Here is a 13,577-nt window from a genome sequence, read left to right as displayed (position 1 = left end):
AGGTGGCAGCGAAGAAGCCCCTCCAGTAATCCCAGACCGAGAAGTGGAGGGACATGACCTCGATGCTGAACAGGACGCCTGGGGGCGCCACTGAGCTTAGAGAGACACCACCACGCCCATCCCAGCTCCCTGACCACTCCCGTCTGCTCTCCCACAGCCCGGACAGGGCCACCCCTTCTCTTTGATCCTGAGCTGAGGGGAGGGGAGGGCAGGGCGAGAGCCCCCTGCCCAGGGAACAGGCTTGTAGGCGCTCCTCTCGGCCATCTCAAACCTTACAACAGCCTTTGGGGTGGGGACGATTACAATCCCCATTTTACAGATGAGGAAATGAGGCTGAGAGCTGAACTCACCGGCCCAGGGTCACGCAAGGGGAGCTGAGTTTCAAACCCAAGTCTGTCTAATGTGACCGTGAAGCATCTCGACGCCCACCCCCACCTCCACCCTGGGCGGCTCTGCCCTCCCGGTAAGACTGAAGTAACAACCAAGACCGGATTAGCCGTCATCCTCCCTGCAGGTTCCTCCCCTGGGCGGGGGAGCGAGCTGGTCAGTCTGCCAGGGGAGGGACGGGGGATGGGGGGGTGGAAGCCCGGGGTGCAGGGGAGGGCCGTGAGGGAGGGCCTCACCGCTGAAGGGCGCTGCGAACACTGTGCCACGCCCACCGCCGCTGCCGCCACCAGCATTTCGTTTCTGCTTGCTCTTGTTCTGGGGGGATCCGGAGTCCCGGGCTGAGAGTCAGCCCCCGCCCTCCCCTCCGTCTCATTCCTCCAAGCGGGGGGGGGGGGGCCATGAGCCCCTTACCTCAGACTCCCCAATGGCCTTGGTGCGCATGCGGCCCAGGTAGGCAGCGATCATCACAGACAGGTGCACGAAGGGGCCCTGCCTGAGGAGGTGTGCGCACAGGGCACAGGGTCCGCCCCTTGGGGGGAGCCGGGGCCTTGCTCCTCCCCTTCCTCCCTCCGCCGGGCCCAGGGTTGAGGGGTAGAGTGAGCCTCATCCAGAGACAGCTCGGCTGCCCCACCTACTCCCTATGCCTCCATCTCCCCAGTTCCTTTGTCACACTGTGGGGACCTGGGCCTGTCTCCTCCCCAAGACTGAGCCCCGCGAAGCAGGCCTGGCCTGAGTTCCCCCTGACCTAGCTTCGGTGGGGATGGAGAAAAGGCAGAGGGGGCAGGAGGGCAGGGTGGGACAGGGTGGGGTGCTCTCATGCCCTTCCATACCACTTTGCCCAGGAAGATGGTGCTGCCCGTGGCCAGGGTGCAGGTGAGGCCCACCACCTTGGCCCCGAAGTTCTTGATATCCAGGTAGTCCTCCAAGACCACGCCCGACAGAATGGTCTTCAGCTCCGGAATTCCAGAACCTTGGCAGGGGATGGATGGACGGGGTGGGGGTGGGAAGTAAGAGGAGAGACAATCTCTAGATAAACCCTTATCACTTTACCCTGCACAGGGTTTCACATCATGATCTTGTCAGGTCTCCTAAACCCTGTGAGTTAGGATCCTAAATTCATTTTGCAGATGAGGAAGCGGAGGGTCAGAGAGGGGATGTGAATTGCCTACGTTCTTCCAGCTGGTCCTGCCAGTCAGCTATTGCAGGATGGGGGGGGAACCTAGGAGAGAATCTCAGGCCACCCAGATGCATCCCTGCAGCTCCCCTGTGCTGCTGGCCTGGAGCTGAAAGCAGAGCTGAGAGGCCTAGAAGAGATGCGCCCCTCCGTGAGCCCCTCCCTGGGGAACCATGGTGCCGGCCCAGAGGAGCCCTCAGAAAGGGAGCAGAGCCAGCAGTGACCCGAGTCAAGCAAGATCTGTCCTTCTGGGGCTTCCCTGGTGGCGCAGTGGTTAAGAATCCGCCTGCAACACAAGGGACACGGGTTCGAGCCCTGGCCCTGGGAAGATCCCACATGCCACAGAGCAACTAAGCCCGTGCGCCACAACTACTGAGCCTGCGCTCTAGAGCCCGCGAGCCACAACTACTGAGCCCACATGACACAGCTACTGAAGCCTCCGCGCTAGAGCCCGTGCTCCGCAACAAGAGAAGCCACGACAATGAGAAGCCTGCGCACCGCAACGAAGAGTAGCCCCTGCTCACTGCAACTAGAGAAAGCCCGTGTGCAGCAATGAAGACCCAACACAGCCATAAATAAATAAATAAATAAATTTATATTAAAAAAAAAGATCTGTCCTTCTCACTGTGTGACTTCAGGCAACTTACACAACTCTTCTGAGCCTGGCTTCTCTGGCTGTGAAGTGGGGTTACTGTCTCCTGCCTCCCCCCATCAGGAGCCCCGAGGGACAGGAAAAGGCTTTGGGCAGTGGGCACTGCGGGGCAAGGCAAACAGATGAATGGCGTGGTGATGGGCTTACCTCCCGAGAAGGGCGTGATGCTCTGGGAAAAGCCTGAGGAGAAGGAGACCAGGGCCACAGGGTACACGGTCCAGGAGAGATACCGGAGTAGGTGGCTGTCCCCAATCTCCCGGTACAGCCACTTGTGTGCTGGGGACAGCAGGGAGTCAGGGAGCCATCCACAGGCTCTGCAGCCCTCAGGCGCCCACTTGCTGGCCAGGAAATGGAGGCTCAGAGAGGGGTGGCCCAGGGCCACCCAGTAAGTGGCAGACCCCCAAGAGGAGGCAAGAGTAGGACCCTGGGTCATATCCCAGTGTTGCCACTCCCTAGCTGAGTGACCTTTTGCAAGCCATTCAACATCTCTGAGCCTCTGTTTCCCCATCTGTCAAATGGGCTCTCAGATGAGGTCTGGTGCATGGCAGGTCCTTGTAATGCCACCTGAGCAAGTCTCCCAGAGAAGGTGTGTTAGACACTTCCTGCCCCGTGCCCCCTCTTCCAGGGAGACCTCAGGGTGGAGAGAGCCTGCCGAAGCATGGGGAGAGAATGTTCTATGCCTGGTGGTCTAGACAAATGTTCTCCCCCACAGTTACTGACCTGAGAGCAAGGAAGGAGAAGAAGGAGCAGGGGCGGCAGGAAGCGGTGGGCATAGAGCTCAGAAGAAGAAGGAATATTTGGTCTTTCACTCATTGTGCAGATGAGGAGACTGAGGCCCAGAGAGGGGCAGGAGCCTGCCCAGGGTCACCCAGCAAGTCAAGAGCAAAGCCAGGACCAGACCCAGGCCTCCTCCCCACCCCCGCTGCACCTGGCGGCCCATCTGGCATCCCGAAAGCGTGCTCGAAAGCCCCGGGTCCAGAGCAGGCGTGCATGCCGGGGAGGGGTTACCTCGGACCACACGCCCGACAGTGAAGCTCATGGTGTAGCTGATCAGGGCCATGAGCACCCCAAGGGTCATCAGGAAGTACCAGTCCTCACCCATGCGGAACAGCTTCTGCTTCAACCACTCGAGGCCACCTGGGGCAGGGGCATCGGGTCGTAGCCCAGGGCCCAGTGAGGGCACGGGGCGGGGGCGGGGGGCAGGGGCTGTGTGGGGCTGGGGCCAGGTGGTCGAATCCAGGGAAGCTGGGAGGGGGCTCTGCCTCACGTGAGAGACAGCAGGATTTGTGCAAGTGAAGGTGGCAGCACGGTGGGCGCCAGGCCTATTGGCCCCACCAGGAGGGGGCCTTTGACCCATCCGCCCTCCCCACCCCTGCCCCTTCCTGAGGTACTTATGGAAGAATGACAGAGGGGGTAGGGTGTGGAGGGAGGGCTGGGAGCTACACTTTCTCCAGCATCTCCGCAGGGGCCATAGCTTAGAGGACACGAGAGTCTAGAGAGACTGCTCTGCTGTCCCAGGACCGGTGGGGCTGTCCTGGTGTCAGGCCAGAGAGCACCCACTGGGCCCCTAGCAAGGTCCCCGGCAGAGTGGTCAGGCCTGGGGGCTGCATTCCCAAAAGGCAGAGAGCAGACATCTAGCACGTCTGACCCACAGACTGGCAGACAGATCCCTTCCCTCCCTGCCGCCCAGGAGGGGGGCAGCTCTTGGGCTCCAAGGTGGGTGGGGAGGCGGACCCGGGGAGGCTGATGTCCCGAGGGGTTTTCAACAGGGAGTGGAAGGGAACCTAGCTGTCACCTCGGATGCCTCGGCGGATGCGGGGACACGGGCCCCATAGCTCCTGAAGTGTCACAGGATTCCCCGAGGAGCCCTCACGAAGCCCTACCAGCTCCTCCATCAGGTCCCTGAGGGAGTGGACAGGCAGACGGACCCGTGGTGAGCTGCTGTAACGCCCTTAGCCAGCCACTGGGCCCTTCCAATACCTACTTCCCAGATAGAAGGGAAAGGTGGCATTTTCAGGAGGGGACATGGGTCTGGTGTGCCTTCATTCCTGAGGGGGTGGCCCCGAGGGTGCGAGTGTGTGTGTTCATGTTTGGGATGAGGGCGGTGGTTCCTAGCTGTCCCCTCCATGTCCAGCAGCAGGTTGATCAAGGCAGGACCCCAGGCTCAGAGCCCCCTTCCCCATCCTGTGGCCACCACTCCTACCCTCCCTGGACGCTTGTCTGCCTCCACTGCTCAGAGCAGTCTCCTTGCCCAGGGGACTCACTGTCTCACTGTGGGCTCCCCATGGACCACTCTGACTCCCCATGCCCATCCCTGAGCCTCCTCCCCCTCGGCTCAGGCCAGAGTCAGGAAAACCCCAGGTCCAGAAGGAGAAGCCGTGAGGGTCAAAAGGAGGTGCTGGCTCCCTGCCCCCCAGCCTCCTGCTCCTGCCCTGCCTGCCCTGCCTGCCCTGCCTTACCCTGGTCCTGGCAGGTTCCATCCAAGTCCCTGCCCCAGCTCTGCACCCGGCGGCCCCTCACCTCTGTTAGTCCGCTCTGCTGTGGTCCCAGGCAGCCCTCCTCTGACAGAGACTCCTTTGTTTGCAGCTCAGGTGCACCTGGACAGGTGTGTGTTCCACCAATCAACATCCTGGCCCCCCTTCCTCCCCGCCCCACCCCGCCGGGGTTTACCCTGGCCATTAAGAATGTCCTTGACAAACCAACTGGAACTGCCCCGGCCAGCTGAGTGGTGCAGGCCAGAGCAGCCAGGAGGGACGAGGGGCAGGGGCTCCCCAACCTACCAGAGCCACACAGAGGCGGGTGGCACCCAACCCAGCTACCAGCTGGGGTACACAGGGCCTGGGTGGGGGAAGCTCATGACACAGCAGGATGGTGAGGGGTCATCTGCAGGGGCTGAAGGTCAGGGCTCTGGGTTCTCAGAGCTGGGCATGGGAGGGGTTTGAAAGAGCAGAGAAGGAAGAGGAGAAGGACCCATAGGGAAGGGGTGCTATTATTACTGCATCTTTGCTGTATGCCAGGCACTGTGCTCAACCCTCCTCCAAATCAGTGAGTGCTCAGAGAAACCCAGCGAGGTGGGCAGTATTAGGCCATTTTAAAGAAATGGAGTTTCAGAACTTCCCTGGTGGTCCAGTGGGTAAGACTCCACAATCCCAGTGCAAGGGGCCAGTGTTCGATCCCTGGAACTAGATCCCGCATGCATGCCACAACTAAGAAGTCCGCATGTTGCAACTAAAGATCCCGCATGCCACAACAAAGATTCTGAGTGCCACAACTAAGACACGGCGCAGCCAAAATGAATGAATAAGTAATAAATAAATAAATATTTAAATAAACGGAGTTTCGGAGAATTGAGGCTGCTTGCTTGCCCAGGGTCACAGAGGCTGAGGGACAAAGTCAAAAGTTCCATCCAGGTTTGCCTGACTCCAAAGGCTTCAAACCTCTCCGAGGTCCTGCCTTGAAGACCTGCCTTGCTCAGAGCTGGGGAGGGGGCCGACAAGCTGGAGCGGGGGAAGGGAATTGGGCAGAGGGGAGGAACTTGGGCTGGATCCTCATGTCCAGACCCTCCAGTCTGAGAAGACTGCCTCAAACCACAGCACCCAAGGGGCAGTGGCTCTGCTTGGGGCTTCTACGTAAATGCCACAGACCCTGTCCCACCCCAACGGAATGTAGGAACATGCACATTAGGTCTGGAACCCAGTTCATCCTCCCAGCACCCTTGTGGGTCAGGGACAGCATCACCGTTTTGCAGATAATAAATGGAGGATCAGAGAGGTGCAGTCACTCATCTAAGGTCACAAAGCAGAGGCTGAACCCAGACTTAGATTCTGTGGCTCTCCCTCTTCCCAGAGCTCCTCCAGCTCCTGTGGCTTAATCCTTCAGGGCAAGGGTTTTGGGCACAAAGCAGAGGATTTGTGCCTGATACCACTTTTAGAAGATTTGGGCAAGAGATCTGGGACAACTCCCCCCACCTCTTCCAGACAAAGCCCCCTTTCTGAAAATCACAATGGCCCTTCAATGACTTGTTAAAATCCTGAGGCCCTGAGCCACCCTCTGCCCCTAGATGTCAGCCAAGTTAATCCCAAATAGGAGCATGTGTGTGTTGTGAGCGGTGGGGTGGAGGCTTGCTGCTCTGCATGGACCTGGGCCCACCGTTGCCTCGGCTGCCCCAACCTGTGTATAGTAACAGGATAACTGGCAGCCCTGTTGACATCCCAAACCCGTCTCTGGTCTCGGGTAGCTGCTGGCTCCAACTCATAGCCGGCATCGGCCAGCCAGCCAGCACCGCACGTCCACACCCTCACCTCCGGTCCTGTGAGCATCAGGAAACTGGGAGGAGGGAAGCAAAGGGACATGGTGCTGGTGGCAAGTCCCTCCCAAAGCCATTTCCCCCTCATGCCAGCCCCCAACTTCTCCCTCTCCTGCATCAAGCAGTGAAGGGTGAGAGCTTGATGCCAGAGCAGCTCTCCCATCCCTAATGGGTCCTTCACCACTCGGAGCCTCAGTTTCCTCTTCTGTCCAATGAGGGGAGCCTGAGAGCCATGGCAGCAGGGCCCTTTCTCTGCCTCGTTCATCACAAGTCCCCCAGAGCCTCAACGGTGCCCGGCACATAGCAGGTGTTCAGTAGATACCTGCTGAGTGATGAGTGGTTTCCGAACAGTGGCCTGTGGGCTGGCTGAGTGGAGAACTGATGGGAGCCTATTCCTGGTCCCTTCCCAAGACCCCAGATCAGAATCTTGGGGTACATGAGAAGAGTCTGTGTTTGTTGAAAGTCCCTCCAAGTGATTGGGATGCCCTGGCAGGTATGGGATTCAAGGCATTGGATCATCTCTGAAGCTCCTTCTGTCCCCGGGATCTGAAAGGAGAGACATGCACAGAGACAGGGGAATGGCCTTGATGACCTTTCAGGGTCCCTCCTGGCCATTGAAGTCAGTGGATCCAGTGCATGTGTGGGTGATGCCTCAGGGATGGGGGGAAGAGGGGGGAGGAATGGTGGGCGGGGGTGGGTAATGAGATCTGACGTCCAGGAGCAGTGACTCAGGCCCTCAGTGCCATGACCTTGTGTCTGCATTTAGCCACTGGCTCCTGTTTCCCTGGCGGGCGGCAGGCTTCTGGGTCCCACACCCCCACCCCCACCCCCACCCTCTTTCCATCTCACCTCAGTGCTGGTAACTTCCTGGCAGCCCTACTGGAACCCCGTCGGCCAGGATGGGTGACACAAGCCAGGCAGGAATCTCCACTAGACAGACAGACCCCTTTGGCTCCAGCCACCACCCTGACCCCACTTCACAGACTACCGGCATCAGTGGTTACCCGTATTGATGGATCCCCCCAGCCAACCGCCGCAGGGAGGAAGTGTTGTGGGAGCCAGAGAAAAGAGAAACAGTCCCTACCTTCAGGGCCCCCAATCTAACGGGGAGACAGGCGAACCCCTAACCCAGGGAACTGCCAGTCTGATAGGGGAGAGAGGACCCAGGAAGACCATGTCATACTCAGGTGCTGGGGTGGGCAAAGCCAGTTGGTACAGCGGGCATCTGGGCAGGCCCCCCTGTGTGGGCTGCAGCAATCAGAGAGGGCTCCATGGAGGAGGAGGAACCGGAGCTGATCTGGGAAGGAAGGGCAGGATTTGGAGTGGGGAGCAGAGGCCCCACACTGCAACCTGGGCAGCAGAGGACCCCCGGCCTCCCAGAATGGCCTTCCCTGCTTCACCCCCTGATCCCGCATGATCTGTGCGTGGGCAGAGGGGCTTCCCAGGGGTGTTCGGGACCAGAGTGTCTCCATACACGAATGTTCAGGTCACCCCGGCCTCCTGGAGGGTTTGGATCAGATAAGACAGGGTTCAAATCCCAGCTCTGCCACCTGCTCGTGTGCAAGCCCCAGGCTCTCTGTGAGGCTCTGTTTCTCTATCTATAAAATGGGAATACCATCTCCTTCTTGAGCCGTGCGGGGATCAAATGAGGCCATGCTGGAGAGATCACAGCCAGGAGCCGGTGCCCAGCAGGCACCTCAGAAGTCAGAGCTAGAACGATTGTCTTGCGGAGCTCTCCTTTACCTCTGACTGAGACCCTGCCCGCTGCCACCCCCGGCATCTCCTCTGAGCTGGAGGTCAAGCAGGCATTTCCTGGGAACATAACCTTCTATATTGTTAAGGACCATTACTAAATTATCTGCTCTCCTCCCCTGAGTCCAGGCCCAAGCCCCAGCCTGGCCTCAGCTTTCTCCTCTTGGGTCCCAAAATGTTCCAGAGTTGGGATGTGGAGGAGGGAGGGAGGTAAGTATGAAATCTGGGTCCCCGTGGGAGCTGGCAGGGGAACAGCTGCACATTCTATACCCCCCTCCGGGGCTGTCTCAGTCCTTCCTAAGACATGGCTGTGAACATTATCTGCCCTGAGGGAGGGAACCCCTCGCCTCACACAGGGGTCCAGCAGGTGAGGGTCCTCCACGCACCCTTGACCTCCTGACCTTGCATCTCCCACTCTCCCCAGAGCCAGGGGCTTGGGCCTTTCTGCTCTGATCACCCACACCTAGATCCCTCTCCCCAAGGGCTGGAACTTTGGGGGAGAGGGGACGGAGAGAGAGAAAACCCTGTCCTCAAGCAGCTTGCAATCTGATGGGGGAGACACAGAAACACCGAACACACACAAGGTCCTGAGGCTGGCCCAGGGGCCTGAGTGGCGAGGGGACAGCATGGGTCCCCACCTCGTTGCCATGGGAGGCTCCTGGGCTGGAGTTATCGGCCTGGAATGCCGGGCAGTGAGCTCAGCCTCATGGGCCTGCCTGTGTTGGACTGTCAGCAGTGCCGTCTCACTGGAGAAGATTTCCAGCCCCTCTGGGCCACCGAGAGGACTAAATTTAGCTGGTAGACAAGGGGCTGGCCCGGCGCCCAGGGGCGGTCGGGCCTTATAAAGGGGCGGCAGTCGGGGCCCAGCACGCTCCCTCCGAGCCTGCTGCCCACGCGCCCTCCTGTCTACCCTGCCCACCGGCCAGGGCCCGGCCGCCCGCTCGTGGATGAGCCACAGGACCTCCTCCACCTTCAGAGCGGAGAGAAGCTTCCATTCTTCCTCCTCCTCCTCCTCCTCCTCCGCCTCCCACACCCTTCCAGCCCAGGAGCCACCCATGGAGAAGGCGTTGAGCATGTTCTCCGAGGATTTCGGCAGCTTCATGCGGCCCCACTCGGAGCCCCTGGCCTTCCCAGGCAAGTCCTCCGTGGGGAGGGGAGGTGCACAGGGAGGGGACACCTGCTCCAGGGCACCACCCGACGTGGCTGCAGCTGCCGAGCTGCCGGGAACAGGTGCTGTACAGCTGCAGCCGCGTGTGACCACCGGGACAGATGCGGCCAGAGAGACAGATGTGGCCGTGAGAACAGGCAGGCCTTCAAGAAACAGCTCTGGCCTGGGGGTCAGCTACACGCACCCCCACTCCAGGCCTGGGGTGGGTCACTACAGACATATACACACACACACCCCACCTGTGCTGGCTAAGGCCCCATCCCCCCAGCGGAAAAGGTAGGCTGCAAGAGGGCGGGTGGCAGGGCGGTTGAGGAGGAACGGCCGAGGGGGAGGTCAGGCCTGGAGCCAGCCCCTTCCCTCCGGAGAGGGAGCCGGAAACCTGGGTTCTGAGTGCCAGCCTGCCCTCTGCTCTGCTCACGGAAGCCCTCCCCACAGCCCATCCCGGGGGGCAGGGCAACATCAAGACCCTGGGAGATGCCTATGAGTTTGCCGTGGACGTGAGCGACTTCTCACCTGAAGACATCATCGTCACCACCTCCAACAACAACATCGAGGTGCGAGCTGAGAAGGTGAGCCCACTCCCCGCCCCCAGACCCTGGGCCCCACGCCTGTACCCTCTGCCCCGTGTCCCCACTCTCATGTCCCATCGCGGGACCCCGCACCCTGCCCAGTACCCCCCAACCCCCAGGACAAACTAGAGGCCTCGCTCCTGTAGCTGGTGGGCCACGGGACACCCGTCACTGCCTCTCTCTGCCCCAGGCTCCCAGATCCTTTCTTCCGGAGTCCAGGGCAGCTGAGGAAGCCATAGGGGTGGGGGAGGTGGGGGAGGGATGTTGCGGGGAGGTGAGAAGGGAGATGAGAGGAGGGAGATCATGGCTGAGGCAGGATAGCCCTTCCTGTGGGCATCTGGATAGGTGGGGGGGCTCACTGGTCCCTCACCTCCGGACCCCTGAATTAGGCCCAAGGTTGCGCAGAAGCCCTGCAGTTCAGGGTCACACACACTCCAAACCCCACACTCCCTCCACCCACAGGTCTCAGGGTCACTTGGTCACTAGGGTCTCTGAGTCCCAGCTCCCAGGAGGCCTGCACCCTGGAGGAGGGTGTGGCCCTGGCTGAACAGGGATGCTGCCCCCAGAGGGCCAGAGCCACTGCTGCTCCTTAGGGAAGAAGGTCGGCCCAAGGCTGCCTCTGGATCCCCCTTGGCCTGGCTTTCTCCCCTGAGCACAGGAGGCTGGATGCCCAAGGGGCGCCTCTCAGGGCAGCCAAGGACTGTGGGCACCAGGACCAGTGGGCAGCACGTGCCAGCCCTGCCATCCTCACCAGTGACTCAGCCGCCCCAGGCTCCTCTGGACACTATGTGCTGGCTGAGTCACGCAGGAGGGGCCGCCGGCCGAGCCCTGACGGTGGACACCGTGTATCCGTGTATCCAAGAGGGCTCAGCTCTGCTCTGTGCCATCTCCTTGTTGCTCAGGAGCCCCAGATCCTGCCACTGAGTCTCCTCCCCATCTGAGCTCCCCCACCAAGCCCTTGCCTCTCCCCCGGGACCACTGGAGCTCCTCTAAGCACCTCGGCCCCTGTCCCTGCTCAGCCCTGGCCAGCCCCTAGGCCGGGCCTCTGCACCTGAGAGCAGAACCCCTCGGCACATGGGGGTCCAGCTGGGGTTAGACTGGGGAGCAGGGGCTGTGGCTTGACGTGAGCAGGACAAGGGTGGGGGGCAGCCTGCCCTGACCCATTACCCCTTCCCCAGCTGGCAGCTGACGGCACGGTCATGAACACCTTTGCTCACAAGTGCCAACTGCCGGAGGACGTGGACCCCACATCGGTGACCTCGGCCCTGAGGGAGGACGGCAGCCTCATCATCCGGGCTCGGCGCCAACCACACACGGAGCACGTCCAGCAGATCTTCCGGACCGAGATAAAAATCTGAGGGCCTCCCCCTCCCTTCCCCCAACTCCCCCATCTTCTCCCCCACTGGCTGGCCAGAGTGGCTCTCCTGACCCCCTCATGACAGCTTCCGGGACATCTCAGCCCAGGTTCAGGCCCTGACACCTCCACCCCAGGCCCCAGGTGGGTCATCCCCTCCAAATGTGGCCTTCTGCTCTACCCAGGGCAGGCCAGGGCCCCCAGATTCCAGATGTGGCCTTGTTCACTTAATCCAGAATAAAGGGATTGGGATGGGGAACAGGAGATCCTGAAGAACCCAGTTTGGGGAAGGGGGATTGGGACAGGCAGGATCTCTGGGCAAATAATCTGCAGGACAGACAGACAAATTCTGATCTATGGAGTCTCTGCAGGGCAGGGGCAGGGGGACTGGGGACCTGGGGACCTGGGACCCCCTTGGCCAAGGGGAGCGGGAGAGGCAGAGGGCGATCACAGGTAGAGGTGCCTAGCTAAACTGAACTGCCCGGGCACAGGGAGGCCAGAGGAGACAGCCATGATGGTCCGCTTCCCCTCTGCTGCTCTCCAAGCCCCGAACCAGCTGCCAGGCTGTCTGCCCACAAGGTGCCCCAGCCAGCCAGCTGTGCCAGCGCAGGGCCACATTGTGTCTGTATATAGATGGGGTTTTTCCAATACAGCTGGTTCGTGATAAACTGTGTGAACCGTCTGTTACCTGCTCATGCCCCCAGGTAAGCCTGGGCCAAGGGGTGGGGCTGATCCTTCTCCCTCCCACCCAGAGACCTGGGCTCCCAGGGCTGCCTCCACTGCAGACAGGTTACCCAACAGAGGAAGCACGGATGGGGCTTTGGGTCCTCAAGGTAGGACCCCAGCTTCCTGCCAACCTTCCCTTGTGGCCATTCACCTCCCCCATCCTGCCCTCTATAATCCGTGAAGCTATAGGCTTGGTGTATGTATACACACACACACACAAACACACACACAGACAAACAGGCATACACACATGCACGTGCACACGTGCACACTTATCTTTGTCCTTCAAATACTATACATTACCACTGGTTAAAGCCAAATTCGGAACGTTCTAAAATCAGATTTACAATCTCCATTCTTCTCAATGGGGACAGAGTCTGAACAGATGAGCGCCCAGCTTAACCACTGATGGTTGGATTTGAACCCATGATGTCAGAAGCTGCTCTCAAACCACCCTCCCAGCCCTCTGTGCAATGGGGGGTAGCTCCCCTCATTCTGCCTCTCAGCCTGTGCACCCTGCGCCCACAGTTTCCTGCTAGAGAATGTCCTAATCACAGGAAGAGTCCCCACCCCAGTTCCCTCCTAGTCCCCAGTCCAGGGCAAGGACCTCCCGTCTGCCTTCATTCTGGGGAGCCCCAGCTGCCCCCCGTGACCCTGGCTCAGTCTCCCACATACAGAAGCAGGGGTGATGCGTAAGGGTGGTTCCCAATTAGTCGGGGTCCCTGGAGCAAGTGGCAAGGCCAGCCTTGGCCCTCTGCACCTCTTTGGTCAGTGTTCTGTAAGGTGCCCTCTCACCCCTGCCATTCTGGGGCCCTTAGGAAATGACTGGGGGTGGGGGCAGAGGAGGGTCCTGGCATTGTACTCTGCACACACAATAAACAACAGAATCATGGACTTCTGGAGATCACCCGCCTGAAGTTCTCAAACTTGGGATGGGGCTGGAGGTAGCAGAGTGCGAAGGCCGGGGATGAACAGACATACCTTTCTTGAGATTTGGGGGCGGGGGTGGTAGCTCAAGCAAAGTTCAAGACCTCGCAGAAATGTGGGTGTCCTTCGGCCTCCTCCTTTGGCTCCCAGGTCCACCAGGGCAATAATCTGGGAATTATTTCTCTGAAAAACCTTGCATCGCCTTCTCTTCCAACTGCCAGCCCCTGCTACTACCTGCCAGGCACTGTCCCAGGCACAGGGACACCAAAGTTGGGCCAGCTGCACTGGGTTGCTCTTGAAGCCTATCTCGTACCAGATGGGTTCTGAGGACCAGAGAGGCCGAGTGACTAGCCTAGGGTCACACAGCCCCAGGGGCATAGCCCGGCTGAAACCTGGCTGGGAAGCTGACTGGTTCAGGGAGTCTGAGTACCCTTTGGAGGGACTCACACACACCCCCAGGCGCTACTGAAATCGGAGATCCAGGCGCTCCTCAGCGCAGCTCAGTGCAGACGGGAGGAGGGGAGGGAAGGTGGGGCGCGGTATTTCCAGCCTCTGTGACTCA

General features: G+C 60.2%; 2 protein-coding genes across 2 annotated transcripts in view; one reads left to right on the top strand and one right to left on the bottom strand.

Annotated features, from left to right (window-relative positions):
• LOC103006955 (chloride channel protein ClC-Ka) overlaps positions 1 to 13,218 on the bottom strand; it is a 21,223-nt gene extending 8,005 nt beyond the window's left edge. The window contains exons 1-12 of the mRNA XM_057551442.1: positions 13,070 to 13,218; positions 7,703 to 7,816; positions 6,842 to 7,065; positions 6,384 to 6,539; positions 4,734 to 4,810; positions 4,009 to 4,115; positions 3,222 to 3,350; positions 2,361 to 2,489; positions 1,218 to 1,357; positions 799 to 876; positions 624 to 702; positions 1 to 78 (exon numbers count right to left, since the gene is read on the bottom strand). Of these exons, the coding sequence (XP_057407425.1) occupies positions 1 to 78; positions 624 to 702; positions 799 to 876; positions 1,218 to 1,357; positions 2,361 to 2,489; positions 3,222 to 3,350; positions 4,009 to 4,108 (733 nt within the window). The 5' untranslated portion in view covers positions 4,109 to 4,115; positions 4,734 to 4,810; positions 6,384 to 6,539; ... (1 more) ...; positions 7,703 to 7,816; positions 13,070 to 13,218. The remainder of the gene's footprint in view (positions 79 to 623; positions 703 to 798; positions 877 to 1,217; positions 1,358 to 2,360; positions 2,490 to 3,221; positions 3,351 to 4,008; positions 4,116 to 4,733; positions 4,811 to 6,383; positions 6,540 to 6,841; positions 7,066 to 7,702; positions 7,817 to 13,069) is intronic.
• HSPB7 (heat shock protein family B (small) member 7) lies at positions 9,130 to 12,990 on the top strand. Its single transcript, XM_007174990.3, has 3 exons — positions 9,130 to 9,405; positions 9,875 to 10,008; positions 11,187 to 12,990. The coding sequence occupies exons 1-3, from the start codon at positions 9,219 to 9,221 to the stop codon at positions 11,364 to 11,366; spliced, it is 501 nt and encodes a 166-aa protein (XP_007175052.1). The 5' UTR covers positions 9,130 to 9,218; the 3' UTR covers positions 11,367 to 12,990.
• Positions 13,219 to 13,577: the final 359 nt, after the last annotated feature.

The sequence above is a fragment of the Balaenoptera acutorostrata genome, chromosome 1 (assembly GCF_949987535.1).
Source record: "Balaenoptera acutorostrata chromosome 1, mBalAcu1.1, whole genome shotgun sequence".
NCBI lineage: Eukaryota > Metazoa > Chordata > Mammalia > Artiodactyla > Balaenopteridae > Balaenoptera > Balaenoptera acutorostrata.
Note: the sequence above shows the minus strand (reverse complement) of the source record. Positions and strands in the feature narration are given on the sequence as shown.